This window comes from Pteropus vampyrus, unplaced genomic scaffold (assembly GCF_000151845.1).
Source record: "Pteropus vampyrus isolate Shadow unplaced genomic scaffold, Pvam_2.0 Scaffold149, whole genome shotgun sequence".
Taxonomy (NCBI): Eukaryota; Metazoa; Chordata; class Mammalia; order Chiroptera; family Pteropodidae; genus Pteropus; species Pteropus vampyrus.
The window spans coordinates 3,263,974-3,278,925 of record NW_011888930.1 but is presented as its reverse complement, the minus strand read 5'-3'; the positions used below and the strand labels follow the sequence as shown (position 1 = coordinate 3,278,925).

Genomic DNA, 14,952 nt, shown 5'->3' with positions numbered 1-14,952 from the left:
TTCTAAAGAGAGTGTAAACACTTATAATTTAACCAAATTTTTGAGGAGGCTGTGCTTCCCCAGGTTCTCCAGAAAATCAGCAGCTCTGCTAAAAAGGTCCCTGCCTTTCTCATTTGTGTCTCTATACAGGAAACCTGCCTTCTCATTGAGGGATCCTGTCATAGGAATGTGTGAGTCCTTGGATAAATTTGGCTTGGTGACGGCAATGCTTTCTTCAGAGACACTGCCACTTCCTCCGTGCTTCTTCTCTGCCCTGACCTAAGTTTCCCAGTGTAACTCCCTGTGATAAGTCAGAGAATTTGCTCTTTTCACACTTTCCTGACCCTAGGTAGCCTCTCCTTTCCTTCACCCCTTTTAGGGAAAACTGTGGCTGAAGTGTCAACAACTGTGGCTGCAAAGAAGATGGGGCCCTCAGAAGCAGCACTCCTGGTGTTTCAGTGTTAACTCTTTGGGCTCTTTTCTAACTTGCTGTTGGCAGAATTTCTGAAAGCTGCAGGGGGATGTCTGACAAGCTATGATGGAGCTCCACTACCTTGCTGACAATAGCAGCCAGGTAGCCCTGTGCAGTGCTGGGGACTGGGGTTCAGAAGGGCCTCCCACTGACCAGGCAAATGCAGCAGCCACCAGAGCTGCTCTCTGCTGCCAGAGACACTGTACATCCACACAGAGAGCAGCCCAGATGGAAGGGTCTACACTTAGCCCTTCTCCAGCATCCCCCTCCTCCTCTCTGCAAGACAGTGTTATTCAGCCAGACTCCTTCCCACCAGGACGTCTCCGCTCAGGGAACAACCAAATAACAGCAGAACGGAAAGTCTGCAATTGCTGCAGCCAGGAATTAGAAACTTCTTTTACCTACATGGATGAGAATGTTAACTTAGAACAGCGGGACCTGAGCTCACCTTCAGCAAAAGGGAGTAATCACCTGGTAGACCTTGGCTGGGGGAATCCAAATGAGTGGGCCCATGAAGCTGCTATATCCTTGATATCCGAAGACGAAGATGATACCAGTTCGGAAGCCACGTCTGCAGGGAAGTCAGTGGACTATGGTTTCATCAGCGCCATCTTGTTCTTGGTCACTGGCATCTTGCTGGTGATCATCTCTTACATCGTCCCACGGGAGGTGACTGTGGACCCCAGCACTGTGGCAGCCCGGGAGATGGAACGCCTGGAGAAGGAGGCTGCGAGGCTGGGGGCGCATCTAGACCGGTGTGTGATTGCCGGGCTCTGCCTGCTTACGCTTGGGGGGGTCGTTCTGTCCTGTTTACTAATGATGTCTATGTGGAAGGGGGAGCTGTACCGTCGCAATAGGTTTGCCTCTTCCAAAGAGTCTGCAAAACTCTACGGTTCTTTCAACTTCAGGATGAAGACCAACACTAACGAGAACACCCTGGAACTGTCCTTGGTAGAGGAAGATGCTCTCACTGTACAGAGTTAATTCTGGCTGTGAACTTCTTGAGAGTCCGCCTTGGCATTTTATATGAAAACAAACAAACAAAAACAAACCGCGTTTCTTAAAATTAACAGTGCTGTTTGTTTGCCTCAAAAGAAAAGTTTATTTCTCAAACCAACAGCCTGTGAGTGTCTTTGTTCTCCATGTATTTTTTTATTTAGAAGAAAAGTAAGATGTAAGATGCATTAAGAACCTACAACCAGCTACACCTGTCCTTCTTAAGAGCTGAGTGAGACTAATTAATCTGTAATGGCCATCAGCTTCTACTTCTATAGCAAAAATATTTTTAACGATCCAGTGTACAAATGATTTCTTTTACAAGACATGGGATATTATTCTTTGGACACTAGGTGGTTCCACACACAGATCAATTATAGTCATCTATTTTGTGAAAAAGAACTTAAGCTCTAATTAGATAATAAGACTTATACTTAATTCTTAAAGGTTCTTATCCATTTTCTAGCTATATTTTTTCTTCTTATAATTTGGATAAACATTAAAATATAGTGTTTTAAGTTTGAATATTTTGAAACTTGAGGGTGTTGGTTATTTTTCTTAATTATAAAATTGCATATATTATATTTAAAATTGTTCCTGTACTCGGAAGTGGTAACTAATTCATTAGAATAAACTTTCTAGTGAAAGAAAATTATATCAATCATTATAAGACCAATCTGAATTTAACCCAAAATGGTAGTGCCAGATATTAGCCAGTGTCGCATGCCCATTTTCTAGATGAAGTAAAATTAGTTTCTGATATAAATTTCATTTTCTGTTTGTGGTTTAGCCATCACAGAGGTTCTCCATGCTCTTTTAGTCTTTGCTGGTTCTCACACCAGAGAGACAAAGCATAAAACATTATTAATATATCTGCAGACATCTAAATATCTAGGCAGGCCTGAGTCACGGCTGGCTCCAGCATACTACCAGGTGACGTTTTGTTGTTTGGAGAAAACTTCTAATACAAGTTAGACTTGGGGACTGTGCCTCGAAGCCAGTATCGCTTGCTCTAGACCAGGCAACAAGACATTGCCCTAGGATGGCAGCAGTCCTTAAGCTCATATTCAAAAAAATTAAAATGGGGAAGAGGGAGAGAGAGAGGGAGAGGGAGGGATGGAGGGGGGGAGAGAGAGAGAGAGAGAGAGAAAGAGAGAGACTTGGTGGGAACTTTACTTATCACAATGGTCCAGGCATCATTCTGAGCTCCTTATAACCAGGATCTTAGTAACTGTGAGATCTTGCTTCATGAGGTTCAAACTCTTGTCCTATGAGAGGCATGATGGGTAATGTGGTCACAACTGTGCAAAACAAACACTCAGTGCCAATACTAACATACCGTCTCCATATGGTAACGGCTCAGGAAAGGGGGTGGGGATGCAGCTTGCATTTTGCAACTACTGCTTGAGGGGTTTCCAGCCTCATGTTTTAACTTCCACTACCGTGTTAGCACCATCAGTGGGGTCAGACTTAAAGGGGACTGGGGCTGGGAACTGGGGTGAGAAGGCAGTGTGGGGAAGCAAGAAATTGATTTCTTTGTAGATTCTAAAGCCTAATTCTAATGTCCAAAGTTTTTCTTGTAATTGAGGACTGTGAAATATGTGGGTGACTTAGGCTGGCAGAATGTGTGAGTCAGGATATCTATGTGAATGAGCTCTTGTGGGTGTCAGGTCTATTTGATGAGTTAGGTGCATGCAGTGTGTTATTCAAGGTTAAAGGGAAACAAAAGGAAGGATCAGAGGATAGTAAAAATAGGATGAGTATATGAAAAAACTATTAGGTAAAAATGAGAAATTATATGGACATCAGAGGAAGCTAGATGGAGATCAGCTACCCTACAGAATAGACTGTTTTTGATTCAGAAAGAATTGGGACAATATACACATGATTTCTGTTTGCTGTTGCGGCTCTTTGTACTTTTTGTTTTACTGTGACTCTCATGTCATTTTGTGATTTGTGTTGATGCCAGTTTACCAGCAGTATCAGCAGTTCTGAAAGTTTATAAATTGTCAGGTTCTAGCCTGTCTGAGGACTCTCTTTGGATGATGTCGAGGCAGAGTATGATCTGCTTGGCTGAACGAGTAGGTCTGAGTGTGTGTTAATACATTTTAAAAATATATGTTTATTCATAGAAGCTAAGTGGGAGCAGCTGAGTTTTGTTTTTATTTATTGATGAAACAAGATTAATTAGTTAAATCATAGACTAAACTGAATTAATTGTGTGGTCCAATTTTCAGCTTCTTTTCAGACAAATTTGAGAATCAAGTGTTAGGAAGTTTTTTCAATTCCTTAAAACTAATGACAAAGGAGAAAAAGCTAAAACGTTTTAGCTTTTCATTTGGAAGCATTTAATAAATCTTGCAGTGCTACCAAATGATACACAGATTTGCTGTGCTCTAAAAGATAGATATAGATAGAGACATATTAGGAAAAGAAAATGGGGGGATTTAACAAGTCGGAATATACTTTTTTCCTCCTTTAAAATTTTAAAAGTGAAATGTAGTACGTAAATGCTTATTTCAACATTATCTAAATTTGTTCATTTACGGGCATATTTCTTTTAAGGTTCTAATCATATGAGGTCAGACCATTACACCAAAGGAACCCGATTCAGAATACCGTTTGGATGCCTCCCTAGTGCCGTGTTGACATAATCAGATAACTGCCTGAATCGGCTTTTCTGTAGGTATTTGGTTGTGTCGCCCCAGTCCATCCCATCAGTGCCTGAATTCAAGATGAAGATTACTTGAATTTAAAGTGATGGTAATGTGGGCAATGAAAAACCCTGAACTTTAGACACTGTTGTTTCCAATCTGAAAAAGAAGGTTTTGGAGAGGCTCTAATATTTAGAAGTACTTTGGCAAGAGCAGGTGATAAATGTTATAGATACTGAACAGACGATAGCTATGGTATTGGTCCTGAATCCTTCATGGAGTTTTATGACCTTACATCTCCCTCTTCAACATGGTGCTGTTTGTTATCAATGCGAGTTTTTATTGCTTGACCTGGAAAGGCAGGACTCTTTTTTCAAAGGTTCATAGTTTAAGTTTTTAACTTATTTACCAGGGTTTAGAAAACTAAACTCAGTCACCTTCCTAATGTTGAGAGAAGGCAGCTCATTGTTCAATGATGTGGCCCAAAAGGGTAAGTACTAGAAAGAGAGCTGCCTTTCTCCATTACTTCTGGGATCTACGTGCTGCTAAGGGACAGTTTAATCCTCTTACTGACTTTGATAGAACTGTTCCTCTTTAGGGCACCTTAAACTGTCTGTGGAAGAGCTGAAGTGTTTTCTTTACAGTGCTTCCCTTTCCAGCCACTGGGAGCTCCTGAAGCAGCCCATGTAATACGACATACCCCCTCGTAAGAAGAAAGTCTCTCCAGGCTCTTCACTTCACAGCTGACGTGGTTCAGAGGAGGACAGGACTGCTTGGAACCACGAAGTTCTCGATGGCTGTGGGTGCTTTTACCCATATGACTGCTATGCCCCTTCATTCTCTATTACCTAGATTCTGCCTTGATATCAGTATCACATGCTTTGCTCTCTCTTTATAATATCTGAGTCCATCCCTTTCATACTTATTTGTTTTAGGGACCCAGTTGGACCAGTGCTGGCACATGTCCTTCGAGGTGCAAATTTAAACAGAGACTGCCCTTCCAAGCCCATTTGCTCCATTCCTTTGCTTCTGGGTGTAGAGATAGGTGAGTGAGTGAGCACTGTGCCAGTTCAATATCAGGAATTAAGGGTCTGAACCCAAGTGACTCTACATGTTGTTGCTTCTTTGTGACAGGCAAAACTTCTAAGCAAGAGCACTTGAACAATTCAGTCTTTATCTTTCACATGTGTAGTCACAGCCACATGCAAAAGCTTACCTGGATAAATCATCTAAAGTTAAAAAATGTTTTATATATCTATCAGGAGAAGGTTTTTCAATATGAAGGTCAGATTCCATTGCATCAATTCCTGCTACCACAAAAATGTGGTCTGACAAGAGATTCACAACCATCACCAAAGGTTCACGTATTCAGTAAGATTTAATACCACCATCAAGATTCCATGGTGACAAAAAAATAAGACAGAACCTTACCATTCTATGACATGGGGTTTAACCTTGCCCAGAACTGGACATAAAGAATAATTATAATGAGAAGAATTATAATGAAGTCTCGCTGGCTTTTCCTAGTTTAAAAATGTTCGTAAGAAAGAAAATTAATACATTGCTGTCTTTCAGCTGATTTTCAGCTGTATCATTTTATGGTTCATAGAACTCTATAATATTCTCTCTTTCCATCTTTTATGGGCATAATTTGCCTGACTCGTGCACTGACACTGTAAAAAGATACTGTTTTAAAAATGGATTTCGAAAATCCATGGCTTACACTTAAGAGAGTACCTGTGATTTATGTTTGTTAGAATGCAAAATTATGTACACTCAAGTTTATATATGTCTTAGGAGAATATTTTATAATTACAGAATTGTAACATCCAAAGCTATTGTTAAAATAATTTTCTTATAGAAACGTGGCATGCCTTAATGTTGTCTTTAAGGACAAGAGAAATGTTTCACAGGCCATGAATGAAGAATTTGAAATTAACTTCAGAATAAGATGCCATAATCATATAGATCTGTTTTAGTCGTTCAGCATCCCACAAATGTTTGATTATTTTTTAACCTCTCAATTTTAGGCTCATAAAAATGTGGCATATTTAGAAGTTGTTTTACCATAAATTACTATTTTATTTCAGAGAAATATGGACAGCAGACTTGTTGTTGTTGTTGTTGTTTGTTGTTGGTTTTTTTTTTTTTTTTGCTTCAAGTTCAGTAACTCTCCTGTGTTTCAAGAACAAGCAGCCTTGTTTCCCCACTGCCATCTTCACCCCTCCTAACCATGCTCTGAACACACCATGCAAGAAAGTGAAGATGGGTTGTTACTATACAGCATATTGAGAATTTTTACTTTGTGGTTTTCATTATGCTTTTAATCTTACTTTTCTTGCCAACCAAGAAAAATATTTTGATGTCTATTATGTGTTATTTGATATTGTAAAAGGGCAGTTATTAAAGCTATGGGCTTTTTCTTAGGGCATTTGATGCCTTATATGTTAATAGCAAGTGTGTCATATCATTTTAAAATAAAACTATTCAGATGTTTTATTGTTTTTGTTAACATTTATTTAAATCTGAATCTGTGATGCTCATTTGGTCTTTTAAAATTATATTTGTTTCCCAAAACATAAATTATGTTTCCCAAAAAAGTAAAAGTAATATTTACCCCCGATTCAAGTATAACATTCTTCTTGCTACCTATCATTGAATAATGTAAACTAGGCCTTAGTCTTTTTACTTTATATGAAATAGTCAAAGCTATTTGTATTTCTCTAAATTACTCAGTATTGAACTTAGACTGTGAATTGCACAATGTGGAAAAAGATACATAAATAGATAATTTTTAAAACACCTAAAAATCTAGAAAACTTTTAGGTGAGAGACAAATATCGAATTAGTTTATGCCCCTGCTCTTAATATTCTCTTAATCTAATTTTGATCTCCATTTTCATTTGAGGGATGTATCATAATCTATATTATTAAGTGAAATTGTATCCTTATTATGTCTTGGTGTCGTCAAGGATGAGAATTATAAAGGGACGATTGGAAGTGAGGCCCCATATATTGCTCCACTTATTTAAAACAAAAATTGGATCAGGATTCTTACCTACTATAAAGAAATAAATCTATTTTTTTTAATATATTTTTTTCTGGACTTCTTTCTTTTAAACACCTCCGATCACTCAGCATGAGCTACATAATGTTGCTACAATTCCAGTCTCTTGCTGCTTGACCTTATAGGTCAGAAACCCAGTCTGATGCAATTACCTTTTTAAATGTTGCTGGTTGTCAAGCTAGAGTGTTAAAGAGTGTGAAAAGTCTGGAACAGGCTCTGCATCTCCTCACTACTTGTTAGTCAAGACTAATTATACAGTCCCACTCAAGCCAGGAAACGCAATTCCATCATGTGCCCTGAAGTGAGGAGACTTAGGGCCGTTTGGCAGGTAACACCAACGGCTGCCATAATTTCTAAGGTCTTTGTGCTGTTAAAGCATGTTATGTATCAACAAACATAAAAATTCTTTCATTCTTTAATGACCACATAGTCAATTTATTTTTAACACTGAGGGGGAAAAACACAGTATTCTGAAAACTCTCCAGAAAAAGCACAGTTTAGTAGTTCTTTACTAAAAATACTTAAATAAGGAAATGATTGCAATGTTCCTTATGATAACCTGTATGGTTTCATTGTATTATTTTATCATAGAAATTAGGAGATTAAAATGAGCCAATACTTATGCTTTTAGCTCATGGGCAAGAGGAAGTACTTTAAGTCCTTCCTGTGTATTATTAAATTTGTACCTTATTATTTGTACCTTACTCATTTAGTTCTCACAACATTCCTGCAAGACAAATACTATTACCTGCATTTTTAAAATGAAAAACTAAAGCTCAATATTAGATGATTAGCCAGTTACATAACTAATAAGCAGTGGATAAAGAAATAAAACCTAGGACTAGTTAGCCAGGACTAGTTACACAGTCCCACTAAAAACTCATATTTAGAAGGAATATTACCCTTCTTGCAAAAAAAGTCGGTTTACACTAGCTATTTTGTATTTATCATTTTTTTAAAAAAATGTAATAGTCATAAGAGTTGAGAAATAAGAAACTATAAAGAAATCACACCAATACTTTGGTTTTGGATAATATAGCCATTTCTCAAAATATAAAACCACATTAAAACTATCAAAACTCACAGCTGTCCTACTCACTGCCCCCACTTCTCTAAGGTTCAGATAAGCCTATGCTGACACTTTTCCTTGGAACTGAAGAGAAAATGTAGTTATTCTTCCTACGTGCACAATAGTTCTCATAGGATGTATGTAGTTTCCAGAAGGGACCCAAAAGATAGAACGAAAGTCATATTTAAGTGCTTACTATATGCCAGGCATTCTGCTTTCATGCACAGTGCCTTGTTTAATCTTCTCAACACCTGGTATAATAAGGGCTTCAGAACCAGGAAAACAAAGGACTTGGAGTTGGAATGTCTACTCTTCTACTCTGGTCAAGTCATCTGAGCAAGAGTTTCTCCATTTATAAAATAGGGATAATATTGTTTGCTTTTCAGTATTGTGATGACGATAAATGAGACAAAGGATAAAAGGGAATCCTGTCCGGTATTCTATCATTAGGTCCACCATTATCTTAAGTGGGTTGCTTTGTAACAGCAGCACTTCTTTGGGAGCTATTCCTGTTGATTAAGTACCACTGGCTGACAGATAACTGAATTGGGGCATCATCACGATCATAAATAATCTCCTTCTCCTCCTCCTCTTCTTTCTCCCTCTCTTTTTCCTTCTCTCCTTCTCTTACTCCTTACCTTCCCTCTCCTCTTTCTTTTCTCTCTTCCTCTTCTTCTAACATCATTGTCATCACCATCATCACTTATGTGAAAACAATTCATTTGGAAGTCTTTTATTTATACCACGGTAGATGTGTCTAAGAAAGAAAATTAAATTCCCCTTCATGAGACAGAAAGTCAATCTGGAAAACTATATTGCTTAATTGCAAGGTACAATGTGCTAATATCTTATACCATAATCCTTCAGACCTTGAATAGCCATAGCTCCAATCATTTGCACGCTATGTGACAGAAAATTATCTTTGCAATAGATTTTTTACCATAGAAATGTTCAACAAAATCCTTTTATTTTGTTGAAAATCTTTTTTTTCTTTTCTTTTCTTGTTTTACATTCTTAGTGTTAAACTGAAAAGATTCTACTCAGTGAGCCCTGCTGTCTATCCAGATCACAGAGTTTATGCACCTATATTGAATTTATCTTTGAATTTTATTTAACCTTGCTCACATTCTGCCAAATTAGCAAAATTAACTGCTCTGGAATACAGATGACATTAAGGACAATTACTAAAATTGAACTTATTTTCCCTTGATACTTAAAAGGTGCAGTCAGCAATGCCCCCTGCTGCTGAGTGGATCCACGGCAGGGAAGCCAGAGGCACCAGAGAAGGAAGAAGGCAAAGCCAGGACCTGCTCTAACCCATACCTTACATAAATGATGAGCTTGGGAAAGAATTCAGCAGTTGAAAATAGAATAAAAGGGGATTGTGAGAGACTGATGCTAGGTCTGAACAGTAACAGATGAGGCTGAGAGAGACTTTGAGAGACAAAGGTTCATTAACGAAACAGTCTTATGTCGAAGATCCCATTAAGGGCATAGCTGTTTTGAATAATCTTAAAAGAGCCATCACTAAGCTGAGAAAGAGAAGACAGAAGTCAAGAAGTAAAGAAACAATTCAGGATGGAGGCAGGAAATTTTTGAATATGGTTATTGGCTCATGAAACTGATGAATGCAAGTAGCACAGAAGCCTAAGTTTCTAACGTAATTTCATTGCCAAAGATACCTTTGACTCTCTGAGCCTTTAAAACGATACTTGGCCCCCAAAACTTGTACTAGTAGGAAGCAGGCCTGAAATTTGCACAGGCCCCAAGGAAGGCATACTCCTGAATATTCATTTTAGATGTGGCTGTGGAGAATAAAAGACAAGGAAGAAACTCTTAGAGGCTTGAACAGGGGCCTAGGGGAACAGTGAACAAACCAGTTTATTCTAGAAAGCAGAATAGAGCCTAGTCAAGGAATTTACCCCAACCCCGGAACAGAAGGCCTGTCTGACAGTTTCAGCATTTCTGTGGATCAATGATGTCATGTAGTTTTCACGTTCCTGTTTCATCATTTTTTATAATATCTGAGGTATAACTTGTCTCTTTTATTTACAGTTTTTCAGATCACGAAGAGACATTCAGATCTTGTGAAGCAGACTGCACAGCCTGGAGGTCTTGGACTTGGAGCCGGAGGCAATATCTGGATGAATCTTTGAATCACCCTCCTTGGGTGTTGAGTATGCTCTTGTGAGAAAGGACATCCCACAACAGATCCACCAAAGATCATGCCCCGTTTCCTCTGTGTAGAGTCGTTGCTAGAAAGCAGTGGCCCAAATAGGGACTACGTTTCCCAGCTCTCTTTTCATTTTGGAGGGGGAGGGGCAAATGACTGATTCATAGAAATGGAATGAGAGCAGAGTGATGTGTGTCACTTCTTGGCTGAAGTAATTAAGAAACCCACATACCTTTATTCACTTTCCTCCCCAGTCTGGTAGGTGGATGAAGCTGTTGGTTAATTTTATGTGTCAGCTTGACTGGGCTAAGTGATGCCCATATAGTTGATACAACATTGCTTCTGGATGTGTCCATAAGGATGTTTCTAGGAAAGATTAGCTTTTGAATGGGGAGACTGAGTGAAGAAGCTCACCCTCACCAATGTCAATGGGCATCTTCTCAAATGTTGAGGGCCTCAGTAAAACCAAAGGGCAGAGGAGGGTAGAGGAGGAGTAAATTTGCTCTCTACTTAAGCTGAGACATCCCTTTTCTCCTGACCCCTATCATTGGCACCCCTGCTTCTTGGACCTTTGGACTCAGACTGGGACTTACGGCATTGGCTACCCTGTTTCTCAGGCCTTTGGGTTTAGACTGGAACTACACCACCATATTTTCTGGCCTTTAGTTTATAGATAACAGATCATGGGACTTCTTGGCTCTGTTTCTCTGGGAACACTAACTCATACACATTGAAGATGTCAAATTCTACACTGGCCTAGCTCAGAGAGCTTTCTGCTCTACAGTTAGTCAGGAACCTAGGCTGATAGAGGCTCTGTAATCTTCGTGTGGCATCACCCGGTTGTCAGTATTTAGGAGAGACAGCATGGAGGTTTTTCCCATCAGTTGGTTAGCACTCAATGTTATTTCCACATTTAACTGCAAGGGAGGCTGGGAAATGTAGTCTAGCAATATATCTAGGAAAATAAATAGGTTTGACGAACAGCTAACTAGTCTCTGCCAAAATGTATGACCTGGTCGTAGTCAATTTTTTGTTTAAAATATGCTTTTTCTAATTATTTCTTCATTTCTGCTTACTAAAATTTTCCTCTCATTAACCATGAGTATATGGCTTTTTTTTTCTCAAGTGAATTAGATTAAGTATGGCATGGTAAAATCTCAACGTATATTATGTTCAATATATAAGTTCTGTATCGCTGCATAACAAATTATCTCAAAACTTACTTAAAACAAAAAACTGTTAGTATCTCACACAGTTTCTGTGAATCAGGAATTTGGGATCAGTTTAGCTATGTGGTTTTGGCTCAGGGTCTCTCATCAGGCTGCAATCAAGATATCAGCTGGGGCTACAGCATTTTAAGGCTTGACCGGGTCTGGAGGATTCTATTTCGGAAAGGCTCACTCATGGCTGGCAAGTTTGTGCTGGCCATTGGCAGAAGGCCTTGATTCCTTACCACGTGGACCACCCCACTGGGCTTTTGAATTTCTTCAAAATATGGCTGCCGGGTTCCCCGAGAGAGGGTGATCCTAGATAGAAAGGAGGACACTGCAAAGTTTTTATGGCCAAGTTTCAGGAGTGAAACTCTGTCACTTCCACCACATTTTTATAGTCACTAAGTCCAGGCCACAGTCAAGGAGAGGGCAACTAGTTTCCTCTTTCTCAAGAGAAGAGTGTCAAAAAAGGTATGTATTTATTTTAAAACTTCCACACTCAGTATTTTGATTTTTCTAATTTCCTTCATCCTTTTTAGTGTTGCTAATATAGTACATCTTTACTTAATTGGTACTTTAATTAACTCTTTCACTTAATTGCTTCTTAACTAACATTACCATTTTTAGAAATGTTAATTACATTTTTTATTTAGGATGTATTAATGAGAGTATTGAATTTGATATTTGAAAAGTCAGAGCTGACTTTAAGCCTGGCAGAGAAATATCAGGCTCTGAAGTCCAAATAGAAGGGGAGATGGGTCTGCGGATGTGAGCTATAATGAAAAATAAACTGACCTTGAGGAAAGAACCAAGAACTTCACTTCGAAATATAAAATTTACATCATGATTTGGGAGAAAACTTCCAATTCCAGTCTCTTTCTCTCCTTTGCAATGACAATTCTGTCCCATTTTCAGTTAAAACACCCATAGTTATCTATTTTGGTTGAGAATCGTTAGTGCATCATATTAATAAGTGATTTACTAAATTTACTAAACTGATGCCTAAAGAAATTAATGATGAAAACTATTGACTATTGAACGCTTATAATGTACCAAGTCCCACTTTCACATTTACGCATTTAATCCGCAAGAATCCCATGAGGTAGGTACTCTGATTATGCTAATGTTATTCATGAGCAAAGTTAGATTTACCATAGACATCATTAGCTTGCCCAAATTATTAGCTTTGTCACATAGCTCATAAGTGGCAGAGTTGGGATTCAAACCCAGAGTTTGACTCTGTTAAATGCAGTTGCTTAAAGCTAATAAATGGTGGAACTGAGATTTCCCATCCAGGTCTGAAGCAAAAATCCATGCTCTTTGTATTTTTAAAAGGCTGCCATTTACTTTGTAGTTCTTTTCACCTGAACTGCCTGTTCTTCCCTCTGCCAAGGCCAACCTCATTGATGATTACTCACACCAACATTGATCTCTCCTTTCTTTAAATGGTCATAGCACTTAGTATTTGTATTCCACAATTCACTCAGTGTAGGCTGCCTTATATTGATCACTAATTGTTTCATGCATTAGACTTTTCTTTCCAATAAGACCTTAAACTCTGGGAGGGCAAGGACTCTCTACCTTCACAGTAACTAGGATCAGTTCTAACTCATACCAGCCACTTGATCATTGCTCATGAATTGCATAAATAGGAACAAGATAAATTCTCCTATTATGCCAAATACAAGTAATCTGGCTCCCATACTCAAGGAGTCTCTTATCCTGGCTTCCAGGATAAGAAAAGAACCAAAGGAAGGAAAACTCTCTAGAGAAGAGCCTTGAAGTAGATTAAAGTTAGAAACTCCAGGGAAAACATCAAAGAACAATGAATTCCACTTGCACAGTCAAAGGCTAATGCGTAACAATAAAAATGCACTAGTTTTTAACAGTCGATATGCAGAAACATTCACTCTCACCAGGAATGAAAAATTTTAACAAAAAAATTAAACGGATATAATTTTTATTATCAAATTAGGAACATTTTTTTTCCCTTTTTTAAAAGCATATTTTAATGTTGTCTTGAAAGGTGCTATCGCATACACTATCTCATAGGAGTATCAATAGATTTCTTCCTGGAAAACAAATGGGCTGTATGTACCTGGTATCTCCAAAATATCTTTTTCCCCAATATCCCACTTCCAGAAAACGTAGAATAGAAATGTTCAAGGAGATGGATGCAAGTTTATTTATGAAGATATTTATTGCTGTATTAGCTAAAAGAGTGAAATACTGAAAACAATCTCAGAACTCAACAAATCAGGGATTGCTGAAATGACTTATAAAATTGATCGCTGTAAAACTACTGAACGTAATTTCCAAAGATTTTTAAAGATATGGAGAAATGCTCATAAAATAACACTAAGTGAAGAAGTTTATGACACAGAACCATTCTTCAACATAGCACTATCCCAATTATGTACTATATAAGTGATTTATGTGTACATAAGACAAGAAGGAAGTGTTAAAATGTAAACAGTTATCTCTAGAATGAGGGTTGTGGTAATTTGTTTTGTTTCTTTTGTTGTATTTTCTAAATTTTCTTTCTTTTTCATTTTCTAAATGTGTTTAAAAAAATTTTTAACAATCATTTTTTGTAACACTATATACCAATATTGATTCAGGGAATTTACAGATATTAACTCATTTAATTTAATCCTCATAATAGGTAGGTATTATTTTTGTCAGCTCCATGTTATTGATGACAAAACTGAGACACAGGGAGATTTAAAATTTCCCCAAAGTCACACAAGTTAGTCGTGGCAGCAGGATTCGAGCCCATGCACTTACCTGTACTATCATTGTGAAAAAGTTTTGAAATCAGAAAACAAAATAAAATAATTTTTAACTGGAGAAAATAAACTGTGAATTATCTTGGCTTCCTTGGGCTAATGTAAGAAGACAAGAAAGCAACATAAAGAATTCAGTTATCTATCAGGAAGACATTTTATATCCTGGATTGTTACACTGGAATGAGATATAAGGCAAAATGTGGGAACTTCTCAGTGGAGCCATAAAAACGGGATCGGTGGTTGTATGGTATAGCTAACATCTTCTTGCTGAGAGCTGGAAGGTGGCTCTCAAAGTCCCTGCCAGGCCTATGATTCAGTGACTTATGAAATGATAAAGCTGGATTGGATGACTCAGTTTGTCCCCTAATTACATTTATACTCTCTTTTAAAGGAGCCACATAGATGAGACTCTCCTTCCTGTAAATATAATAATTTAATATTTTTGTCTAGAACTTAGAATAACAAGCATAATCTAAATATTTCTAAGAAGAGAGAGAGTCCACTTTTTTTCTCAGACTTGAATAAGTTGACTGAGGAAAATA

At 37.9% G+C, this 14,952-nt stretch overlaps 1 protein-coding gene across 3 annotated transcripts in view; it reads left to right on the top strand.

Moving 5' to 3' along the window:
* The window catches only part of TMEM74 (transmembrane protein 74), a 13,620-nt gene extending 2,120 nt beyond the window's left edge, over nucleotides 1-11,500 (top strand). Inside the window, exons 2-4 of one of the 3 annotated variants that reach the window (XM_023536145.1) lie at nucleotides 130-1,206; nucleotides 5,037-5,146; nucleotides 10,293-11,500. In XM_023536145.1, coding sequence (XP_023391913.1) covers nucleotides 515-1,206; nucleotides 5,037-5,146; nucleotides 10,293-10,393 — 903 coding nt within the window. In that variant the 5' untranslated portion in view covers nucleotides 130-514 and the 3' untranslated portion in view covers nucleotides 10,394-11,500. Of the gene's footprint in view, nucleotides 1-129; nucleotides 1,983-4,745; nucleotides 6,587-10,292 lie in introns of those variants that run through there. The other 2 variants (XM_023536146.1, XM_023536144.1) reach the window with 2 other exon arrangements.
* Nucleotides 11,501-14,952: the final 3,452 nt, after the last annotated feature.